Genomic DNA, 12212 nt, shown 5'->3' on the forward strand with positions numbered 1-12212 from the left:
GTATTCCATCAGGTCCCATTGACTTATTTGTCTTTACTTTTTGAGAGTTGAAATAGAACCTCTTCCTCTGTAAACTCACGTGTAATAAATTACTCATTTATCCTTTTTCTTAACTGAGGTCCCTTTCCTTCATTTTTATCTGTAAATACCGAACAAAAATATTAATTGAGGCAGTCAGCTAGACCTTTATCCTCTTCTACATACCTTCCTTCTTTTGTTTTTAATCTAACTAATCCTCGTTTTACTTTTCTTTTCTCATTTATGTATCTAAAAAAAGTTTTGTCCCCCTTTTTTACTGACTGTGCTATTTTCTCTTCTGTGTGTGATTTGGAAGCTCTTATAACTTGCTTAGCCTCTTTCTGCCTAATTATAATTACTTGTAATAATAATTACTAAATGCTAACTTTTTGTTTTTTACTATTTTGGCCACATCTGCGGAGTACCACAGTGGTTTCTTGAACTTTTTGCTTTTACTGACAAGCCTAATGCAATTTTCTGTTGCCTTCAGTAGTGCGACTTTTAAAATAATCCCATTTCTCTTGGACTCCATTTAAATTGCTCCAGTCTGATAATGACTACTTTACACATATTCTAATTTTATAAAAGCCTGTTTTCCTGTATGGTGTGACTCAGTCACTGTTCTTATATAAAACCACACTGATGATCAGTGGATCCTAAACTTTCACCTACAGTAATATCAGATACCAAATCTCCATTTGGTTTTTTTTTTTCCTTTATTTTTGTTGTGCTTTGGGTAACATAACAAATAAGTTCTTGGTGCCCCAATAGCATTCCTCAAGCACATTTTCAGGCAAAACAATTGGAACATTGGGATTATCAGCACACTTTGTTTTTTTTAAACGTGAGATTAGTATTGATTAGATCATGTTATTGGTAAATGAAGGTCGCAATAACCAGCGTTGTGGGTACAAGAGGTTAATACACATGACTGATCTAGGTTATTAACATGCACAATTCTTTGCTAGTGTATCTGTCTTATGAGGCATATGCTCATTAATGTATGCGTGGTAGGCAGGCTAAACTGAGTGTCTAGGCATAGAATCTAAGGCTACATTAACATAGTAAGAGGTGAAATGCCTAGGGTTACAGTAGGTTGGCTAAGCGTATAAAACATATCTAAGTATAGAAAATAAAGGGTACTGGCAGAATGTGCAGTGCATAAGAGTCAATAGAGGGGGAGATCACCGGATTTTGTGTGTGTTTTATGGTTCTCAGTGTCCTGTGCAGCTGGCGGCCGCCTGCCTCAGGTATTCAGTCCAGTGCTTGTTTCAGCCGATGCCTAGTTTAGCTATGGTCTGATTGCGGGCTGGTGGCTTCTCCAGGGCAACCAACCTCCCAGTCTCCCGGTCAGTGTCGCGGTCTGTTCCATGGGTTCTCCTGTGCGGGAGTGTGTCACGCTGGGTATAGGTCTCTGGAGCCACTGTGGGGTGAGCGGGTCGGGTGCACTGGTGGGTCTCGCTCTGGTGCATGTGGACTTTGGCGCTGGTGTCCAGGCAAGCTTGCTTTGTTTTCCGCTGTGGTGACTTTCGGCTCCGGTTCCGTCTGGGGGCCTTTCTGGCTCGAGGGGGATTTACTCCCAGGTGGCGGCGGAGTGCCGGCGGATCCTTCCCGCTACCGCTCTCATTGCCTGCTTGAAGGTCAGTCTCCGGTTATTTAGCAGTGTCCAGAGGCTGGTTCGGAGCCGGTCATAAAACAACCGAGTATGCTTGGGAAGCTTGATAAGTGGGCGCGTTGTTGTAGGCTGCTTCCGTCCAGCCATCTTGCTTGGGCCTTGCTCTCCCCGTTTTGCTTTGGTCATCGTCGCTTGGTCAGTCAATATTGTGGGGGTAGTCGCCCCCAGCGAGGACCGGGATATCCCCCGCCGGTCCAGAGGGGGTCTTATTTTCAGGGCTGTGTGGAAGTCTCGCTTGTGAGCGTGTCCTGTGCCGGGTGATCGGCCGCCTCCCCCGGGCCTCAGGCTTTGCTCTGGTGCAGGCTGCATGGTCGGCACAGGTTTTTCTGTGTCGCCTCGGGACCGGACTGGTACCATACTGTGTCTCATTGCGTATTGGGTCGGTCCCCAGGTCCTGTTTGTTGCCAGGTCGCTCTGTAGTAGCCCGTTTATGCTTTTTATTATAGGAGCTCTTAGACTGTGCGACCGGCCATCTTGGCTGTCAGGCCCCGCGCCCCAAATCTCCATTTGTTAACACTAAATCTAGTATGGCCTCTTTACGAGTTGGCTCCTCAACTACTTGTTTTAGAGACAATTCCAGTAGGGAGTTTAGAATATGTGTGCTCCTGGCACAAGCAGCTATTTTTGTTTTCCAATTCACATAAGGAAGATTAAAGTCACCCATGATGATAACTTCCCCCTTCTTTGTCATTTAGCTATTTCCTCAACTAGTAGATTATCTAACTCTTCAATTTGTCCTGGTGGCCTATAAATCACACCTACACGAACTACTGTGTGATTACCAAATTCTAACGTAACCCAAACGGACTCTATGTTCGCCTCACTAACCTTTATTAGGCTAGATTTTATGCTATCCTTCACATACAGGGCCACCCCTCCCCCTTTCCTGCCTTCCCTGTCTTCTATACAAAGAGTACCCTGGTATTGCTATGTCCCAGTCATTTTTCTCATTATACCATGTCTCAGTAACAGCGACTAAATCTACACTATCAGTTGCCATTATTGCCACAAGTTCATGGATCTTATTCCCTAAACTGTGAGAATTTGTAGACATGACTCTAAGCTTAACATTTTTTAACACATTTGCTACAGGCACCTTCTGTCCTTGTTTTGGGGGACAATTGGATTGATATTTTATCACCCTTTTGCCCCCTCCTAGTTTAAATACATCCTAGCAAAACCTCTAAACTGCTCACTGAGAACATTTATTCCCTTTTGAGAAAGATGCAAAACATATTTTTTGTACAGTTTATTTCCATTCCAAACAGAGCTACCATGAGCAATAAAGCCAAATCCTTGCTCCCGACACCATTCACCAAGCCACAAGTTAAAGTCCCTAATACGCATCCGCCTGTCGTTCTGAGTGTTTTGCACAGGCAAAACTTCAGAGAATGACAGTGTGGAAGCAACCTGCCGTATATCATTGGCAAAAACACTAAAAACTTCCTTAACCTCTGAAAGCTCATTGCAAGCCAAGTAATTTGTCCCTAGATGGACAAGTACATCCAATTCGCCTTCCTGCTTTGCTCGCTTAACAATATTATAGATACATCTCCTGTTTCTGTGAGTAGTAGCTCCGGGAAGACACCTCACAAGACCACCATTGTTCATCTCCACACCTCTTATGATGGAATCCCCTAACAGCAACTGCTTTCTATTAGGCCTCACCATAGTCTCTAAGCCTCTCTCCACAACACCACTAGCCTCAGTGCCTCTCTCCACAACACCACTAGCCGCAGTGCCTCTCTCCACAACACCACTAGCCTCAGTGCCTCTCTCCACAACACCACTAGCCTCAGTGCCTGTCTCCATATCACCATTACACTCTGAAAGTGCAGAAAATGAATTATGTAGAGCAACAGACTGTGCAATATGCCTTTTATCCACAACTCTAAGTCTACCAGATCCTACAGTGATCCATCTGCCATTCCTAGTATGTCTCTGTGGCAGTGGCTTTGCAACAGTTCCAGCCTGAGTTTGTTTACCAGATAATTTACAAATCTCAGACTTCAAAAATACAATCTCCTGCCGCAAGATAGAGAACTGTCTACAGATTAGACAACAACCAAACCTCCAAATAGTGGAATGTGAAACAAATGCATAGCAACTATTACATGGAACTAAGTCTGCCATTCCAATTAGGTGAAAAGTAAATCAAACAAATCTTAACTTTTTATTTATCCTCCTGAATACCTCAGATTACCTCTAGGTTATCTCCAGAATATCTCCAACCACACTTAGAAGCAACACTCTCCAGAATATCTCCAACCACACTTAGAAGCAACACTCTCCAGAATATCTCCAACCACACTTAGAAGCAACACTCTCCAGAATATCTCCAACCACACTTAGAAGCAACACTCTCCAGAATATCTCCAACCACACACTTAGAAGCAACACTCTCCAGAATATCTCCAACCACACACTTAGAAGCAACACTCTCCAGAATATCTCCAACCACACACTTAGAAGCAACACTCTCCAGAATATCTCCAACCACACACTTAGAAGCAACACTCTCCAGAATATCTCCAACCACACACTTAGAAGCAACACTCTCCAGAATATCTCCAACCACACACTTAGAAGCAACACTCTCCAGAATATCTCCAACCACACACTTAGAAGCAACACTCTCCAGAATATCTCCAACCACACACTTAGAAGCAACACTCTCCAGAATATCTCCAACCACACACTTAGAAGCAACACTCTCCAGAATATCTCCAACCACACACTTAGAAGCAACACTCTCCAGAATATCTCCAACCACACACTTAGAAGCAACACTTAGATGAAGCAACCAAGCTATATTAGCCAAGCTAATGACAACTACCCTTATATAACTCCTAAAATCACCACCGACTACGAATGTTTAACACCTGGGTAGGCCTCTGCTTATTTGCACACAATAGCTAATTAAACAGCAATCAATAGCAAGTAGCTAACTAATCAAATTGAATGCCTTGTAATTACAAACAGGAAATCAAACCTTGTGCAGTCAGTAACCTTTTCCTACAGATGAATCTTACCTGTAACAGTAGAAAAGAAAAACTCGTAGCACAACTCTTAGACAGTTGAAGCTTCTGTAAAACTCTCCAGAATATCTCCAACCACACACACTTAGAAGCAACACTTAGATGAAGCAACCAAGCTATATTACATTGCAGGGTTAAAAGGACAGAACCACTGCATCAGGGCCTGGATGACTATACTGATCCTTTAAAAGGATCTGGAGTTCCAAGTATATTTCACTGCTCAGTGGTTATGGCTACAACACCTATAGTGCCTATACAAACTGCAAGTTGAATTCTCACAATTTAAACACAGGTATGCATTTTAGTATTCACTTTGTGATTTCTACTGTATGCTTCCTGTTGATATGTGTTTCTCCTGTTATAACTGCAACTATCCATTTAGAACAGGGGTTCTCAACCTTGTCCTCAAGGACCCCCTACCAGTCAAGGGTTTAGGGATTACCTGGGTGTGTCTAAGGTGTTTAGAAAAAGAAAAGAAAAAAAACACCTTAGAGTCTAAGTCAGGTAATCCCCAAATCCTGGACTGGTAGGGGGTCCTGAGGACTGGGTTGAGAACCCCTGATTTAGAAGTGCAGTATAAAATAAACTGTACCCGTTACTTTATAGATAGACATATGGATTTGAATTATGTTGATCATTGTGTATGAGATTCAGCTTTACATTAGTAGGATAAACCAACCACCAGGTCAGAATCTCAGTGTTAACAGCTGAGAAACATTGGCAGCCAAATTAAGTTCTTTATATATATATATATATATTGAAATATCTCATTTTCTTCACTTCTAAAGGAGACAGTGTCTGTGATCTGCAATACACCGGGGTTCTTTACTAGAATTGGGGTTTGTGAAAAAACAACTTTTCCAACTCAGTTGCTGTTCAAAGCAAGCAATTTTTGCCTAAAATGTGCCCATATTACCACATTTCATGGACTAGGGGAGAAACCATTTGTTATTCGAAGTTATAATTTTTCAGGTTTGGATAGGGTGTTTTTTTTTTCTCTCCAAAAAATACAAAGTTCAAAATTTACTGTACAATAAAACCTTCTGATTTTAATAGACTTTTGGGCATCATCGATGCTGAACAAAATCCAGCACTTTTATTAAAAATAAATAGAATAAAATCAACTATGTGTATATTGTAAAGAACAAAGGTTGGTATTTTACAGATTAGGTAACACTGTTTCCTAAGTCCAGTTTGTATCCGGATAGCGCGCCATGGGATGATGTTTCCGTGCCTGGGAAGCCAGTTTCTGTCTCAGATCTCGTACTTCATTTATAAGAATGCGTTCTCGGAGGTCTAGGTCCGCTCTGCCTCGGTCTAAAGAAACTTTAAGGAATAAAAGCATAGGATTATTAAATAACATTGTTTGATAAGATTGCTTTTAACAAGCTATAAATATCAAACATAGGTCTCGATTTATTAAGCTTTCCAACTGATTTATCTACAGAAGTCACCATTAAAGTCTATGAGAATTTTTGCAGATAAATCATTTGAAACGTTTTTCTTACAGTACTGAATGATTAAGCAGTTTTGGTTCTGGTGCTTAGAGTGTATCTTTAAGGATTTATAATTGGGAAGAGTGAAAAAGAAAACACACACACAAAAAAATGATCAATGAATATGGTAGTTAAAGAGATTTGTTTACATGGATTTTAGGGAAAAATATGGGAGATGGGAAAAAAAGCCAAGTTGGTACTATATGCATATTTTTAGCTATATTCTACAAACATAATGTTAATGTATGGGGAAGCAATCTTTTGAAATTAAGCCCCATTTTGTCTGGCACCAAATCTATTAATGATTGTAAAGTGCATACTTAGAAGTGTTCTCAACAAAACACTCCAAGCTCCATAACCATTACAGCTCGACTCCCCCTTCCCCTCCATAGTAAATAGTCAAACTGTTTTTGAATGGTTTAACTTCTTACCGGGGGTCTGCCTGGCATCACCATTTACTACCAATGTTGAAAGGTCCTAAGAAAAAGTGTTCCTTTAATAAAACATTTTAAAATATGACCACCCCCTTTACCATTGGTGTCAAGCATTTAAAAATCTATTATTTGTGATAACAACATACATAACACCAACATGTCTCTAGAAAAACCTACAATGAGCAGATGAATCCGAGGAAGAGACATCATTTAAACAGACGTTCCCAGGTCTCTGTTGATCTTCTGTTTTTCGTTGCTCCGAATTTCTCTCAGAGGAACCAAGTCTTAAATTGCAGAGTTTTTCTGTGCGAAACAAAAACATACCAGAAACCTAATATTTAGAAAAACTAGGATACAGTCTGATATCAACCCTAATAAAACAAGTCACAACACATGACATACCAGCATTGCCATGCTACCAATAGATTTACCAAAGCTGTGCTACAAGAACAAAAGTAATAAAAAAATAAACAAAAACACATCGAATTCACAAAGATTAATGAAAAAGAGATTAATTACAAATTCTTTCTTAAAAAATCTTTTTTTTTTTTTTTAAATAAAACAGTAAAACATTGAGTAACATTGGTTTAATCAAATCTTAAATATCTACTTATAAGCACTCACAAAGTCATGTTTTTAATTAGAAAAAATTATATAATTACAAACTCAATGATGATTTGAAAAAAACAGTGAAACCATAAACCCATGGTTAAGGTTTTCTTATGCTTAACACATTTTCTTTACATTTCATATACTGGCATCACAAAGCACACAAAGGCCAGGCACAGCAATTTCCATTAGGCAAGTCATAACACTCGATTTCAGATACATCAGTGATAAATAGTGCTTGACTGCAACAGAATTAAAATAAAGATAAACCAAACCAAATACTACTAACCAAAACAATCATTTTCATCTTCTAGGACATCTTCGGGGAGAACCTCTTGAACCATGCCAGTTTGTAAAAAGCATTTCCTTTGGTTATCCAATACAGATGTTTCATGTTGCTCACTTTCCAGCTGAGCTCTTCTGTTTGAGACATCGGCCCACTAAAATGACAATGACATAGGTATATGTTAGCACAAAAAGGAACCCAGAAACTGCTGTTAGAACTGGAAAACAACAACAAACTGCAGTAAAAATATGGATACGTGTAGGTTGCAAAATGCATAATTTTACTGCATGTTAAGAAAGCAGTTTAAAAAACAAAAAACACATTTGCTACCAACCTTTTCTGAGTGGACCCACCCCATTTATGCCCAGTACGAACCTCCTAGTTAGTGCTGGACAGGGACAAATCAAACGCTTCTCGTACAGAAGCACTGTGGACACAGGGAGTTTAATAGAATATTTTATGAACACTTCCGCAAATAACCGCTTAGTGGATAACAACACACATATTTGGAATATGTAAAAACATACATATTAAAGTATATTTAACTTTATAATTTTTTTTTTAATATTGGATGTTTTACAAGAACATTTCGCAAAAACTCTGCTGACCTGAATGGCATTAGCTGCTTCACAGCTCTGAGCAGGGAGATACGAAGAACCCCCTCCGCACCTTTCTTAATAGGACAATGAAAAAGCCTCAAAGGAGAGGAATGAAATGTATACAATGGGACAAGACTCGATATTTCCACTCAGCACTGCTTGCCTGGGCTAAATGTCCACTAGAGGGTGTAGTATGGCTTGCAGTGGCAAATAACCTCTAGGGCCTGGACTACATATTTTAACACCCTGCATTAGTAGTTAGTGTGGCAAAGGTTAGCTTGGACACACGAGGAGACTAACAGGGTTATTCACTAAATGTAAGGCCAGAGTAACCTTAAATGTGAATTCTCACTTTATTAAAAAACCCTGGAAACATTTCCCGAGAGCAAATTGACACTGAAAATGGGTGAAATGGGCACAGGGGGCATTGCAACGGACAAGTAGCTGCATTGGGAAAGAACAACAAAGAAATCATTTACACTGAGTAGAGAAACTTGGAAGCTCAGGTGAACATTAGCAATATTTAATAATGATTTAGATTTCAAAACTGGTGAAACAGATTAAGCATGCATACTGTAAGACAGAGGGTCAGCAGAATCCTAACTAGTAATTAGAACTGGTGAATCAGATTAAGCATGCATACTGTAAGACAGAGGGTCAGCAGAATCCTAACTAGTAATTAGAACTGGTGAAACAGATTAAGCATGCATACTGTAAGATAGAGGGTCAGCTGAATCCAAACTAGTAAATAGAACTGGTGAATCAGATTAAGTATGCATACTGTAAGACAGAGGGTCAGCAGAATCCTAACTAGTAATTAGAACTGGTAAAACAGATTAAGCATGCATACTGTAAGACAGAGGGTCAGCTGAATCCAAACTAGTAATTAGAACTGGTGAAACAGATTAAGCATGCATACTGTAAGATAGAGGGTCAGCTGAATCCAAACTAGTAAATAAAACTGGTGAATCAGATTAAGTATGCATACTGTAAGACAGAGGGTCAGCAGAATCCTAACTAGTAATTAGAACTGGTGAAACAGATTAAGCATGCATACTGTAAGACAGAGGGTCAGCTGAATCCAAACTAGTAATTAGAACTGGTGAAACAGATTAAGCATGCATACTGTAAGACAGAGGGTCAGCTGAATCCTAACTAGTAATTCGAACTGGTGAAACAGATTAAGCATGCATACTGTAAGACAGAGGGTCAGCAGAATCCTAACTAGTAATTAGAACTGGTGAAACAGATTACGCATGCATACTGTAAGACAGAGGTCAGCTGAATCCAAACTAGTAATTAGAACTGGTGAAACAGATTAAGCATGCATACTGTAAGACAGAGGGTCAGCAGAATCCTAACTAGTAATTAGAACTGGTGAAAGATTAAGCATGCATACTGTAAGACAGAGGTCAGCTGAATCCAAACTAGTAATTAGAACTGGTGAAACAGATTAAGCATGCATACTGTAAGACAGAGGTCAGCTGAATCCGAACTAGTAATTAGAACTGGTGAAACAGATTAAGCATGCATACTGTAAGACATAGGGTCATCTGAATCCTAACTAGTAATTCGAACTGGTGAAACAGATTAAGCATGCATACTGTAAGACAGAGGGTCAGCAGAATCCTAACTAGTAATTAGAACTGGTGAAACAGATTAAGCATGCATACTGTAAGACAGAGGTCAGCTGAATCCAAACTAGTAATTAGAACTGGTGAAACAGATTAAGCATGCATACTGTAAGACATAGGGTCATCTGAATCCTAACTAGTAATTCGAACTGGTGAAACAGATTAAGCATGCATACTGTAAGACAGAGGGTCAGCTGAATCCCAATTAGTAAATAGAACTGGTGAAACAGATTAAGCATGCATACTGTAAGACATAGGGTCATCTGAATCCTAACTAGTAATTAGAACTGGTGAAACAGATTAAGCATGCATACTGTAAGACAGAGGGTCAGCTGAATCCTAACTAGTAATTCGAACTGGTGAAACAGATTAAGCATGCATACTGTAAGACAGAGGGTCAGCTGAATCGGAACTAGTAATTTGAACTGGTGAATCAGTCTCAGGACAAACCTTTCTTGTCTCCAGGTCTTTAATGACATCGAGTAGCTCCTTTTCTTTTTCCTTAACGTCTTCTGCTAGTTTTACAACCTTATCATAACATTTTCCCCGGTCAACATCATCTAGTTTCTGCTTGTTAAGGGCTTGAATTTTCAATTCGGTCTCCAAACACAGACGATCAGCCTGTGCCAAGCTCTCTTCAAGCAACTATTAAAAACAAAGACATGGAGGAAGTACAAAGTTAAAAATTGAACTTCTATACTGTAAAATCTTGTTAAATCGCCTGTTGGACTGGGGGCTAAGGGTTAGACCAGTTCTATGCTTTATCGAACATTTCCAATTCAGTGGCAAGTCGAAAAATACAAACAAGAAAAAGCTACAATAACAATGTGTATAACATTTCAAGTTATTACCATATGAAACGGTTATAAAAAACAAGGTATAGTTACCTTACCAAAACTGGTATGTAACAAAGGTACTCAGAATAAAAACAAGAAATAGAGAAAGAAAAATATATAGTGTAGTATTTTAATGAAATCAAGTTAAAAACATCTGAGTTGATACACTCACAAGTAGAACTCTCCAGTGCGGTGCTACCAAATAGTATTCCAACGCAGGAACTTGGGGAAAAAAAAAGTGAGTAAACTTTGGAAAGGCAGACAGGGTAATAGGAAAAAGGGCACAAAGTTGTTGGCACTTCCAGTGTACATACTAAAGGCAGGACAGGAAAATCTACTCCCCTCTGAATGTATAGATCCTTTTTAGGTTTGGCGTTTCCTGAAATATCTGCAGTAGTGTGGGATTATCTCACTATATGTGGGATCAGTGACAGTAAGGAAAACAAAGATAGTAAAATTGTGAAAGTGACTTTTACCCATTAAGTTTAGATAATTTCTCACTGCAAATTTTGAAGTTTTACATATTAATTCAGATTGTGTGCTCCTATGAGTAATGCTTGCTTTTTATAAATGAAAAAGAAAATACATTATATTTCAGGACAGGGACCTTCTCAGGAAGCATGAAAGCCAAGTTTTTCATTTTTCATATAACTAAACTGCTGATCCAAAGTGCCGCGCAGGACAGAACCAGAGATTCTGCTTCATTCATCTTGAACACTGACCTTCTGATCCTTGAGGTCGTCTTCGTTTTCCATGAGTCTCCAGAACATTTGTTCTTCAAGGTCGGCCTTTCTACGGTTAGTGTCCAGCTCCCCTTTCAATTCCTGAGTCACAGCTTCCTGCTCTTTGGCCAGTTTCTGTATAAGAAGAAATAATGTATTGTTCACCCAATCAGTTGATCTCTGTTTACATTGTTATTGATAGTAAGCCTCTCTAGCTGCCTTTTAGATGCCAGGAGCATTTCAAATTAATTTGTCAAACAAAGCATGTGAAAATAATATTGCACTGCTCATATTTTGCCAAATATTGAATTCATTTTGGGCTGGTTACGCAGTGAGGTACATCTGTGACCTAATCTTTTAATAAATAACAATGGGCTTCAAGTGTTGGATATAAGGTGGATTATCATCAATTCTCTGTTAAACCGAAAATGAACTGGGCCACTAATTGCAGTAAAGGAATGACCCTTACTACATAAAGACTGACATAAAGACTCCATTACAAAAGCCATCGTGTGGAAATCAGTTTATTAAAGTGCCAGAGGGATGAGCAGAAATTTGCTTTTGCAATGTATCCCTTCCCATTGTGCCCCTCCCTTCCAGTAATGAAACATATTTTCTTTTTAAAGAAACAACTTTCTCAAATAAAAGAAAAGAATAAAAAAAAGAAACAAACTACTAGAACTGCATAGACAACAGAGTAGAATTCCCAGCAAGAGCCATACTTGTTCAAAGAACCGTCGCTGTGCTTCAAGTTCCATTTGCCGTATTTCAACATCTTGAACTACCGTGGCGGTTTCCCTTTCCCGCATAGACATCTGATACAGTAACAAATAAACATCAGAACAGTTGTAGAAATACATTATGG

General features: G+C 39.3%; 1 protein-coding gene across 3 annotated transcripts in view; it reads right to left on the minus strand.

Annotated features, from left to right (window-relative positions):
- Window positions 1-5753: 5753 nt before the first annotated feature.
- The window catches only part of TBC1D31 (TBC1 domain family member 31), a 98710-nt gene continuing 92251 nt past the window's right edge, over window positions 5754-12212 (minus strand). For all 3 annotated transcript variants that reach the window (XM_063451093.1, XM_063451092.1, XM_063451094.1), the window contains exons 19-24: window positions 12070-12162; window positions 11348-11482; window positions 10240-10434; window positions 7560-7710; window positions 6839-6964; window positions 5754-6057 (exon numbers count right to left, since the gene is read on the minus strand). In XM_063451093.1, the coding sequence (XP_063307163.1) occupies window positions 5915-6057; window positions 6839-6964; window positions 7560-7710; window positions 10240-10434; window positions 11348-11482; window positions 12070-12162 (843 nt within the window). In that variant the 3' untranslated portion in view covers window positions 5754-5914. The remainder of the gene's footprint in view (window positions 6058-6838; window positions 6965-7559; window positions 7711-10239; window positions 10435-11347; window positions 11483-12069; window positions 12163-12212) is intronic.

This window comes from Pelobates fuscus, chromosome 4, assembly GCF_036172605.1.
Source record: "Pelobates fuscus isolate aPelFus1 chromosome 4, aPelFus1.pri, whole genome shotgun sequence".
In the NCBI taxonomy this organism is placed as follows: Eukaryota; Metazoa; Chordata; class Amphibia; order Anura; family Pelobatidae; genus Pelobates; species Pelobates fuscus.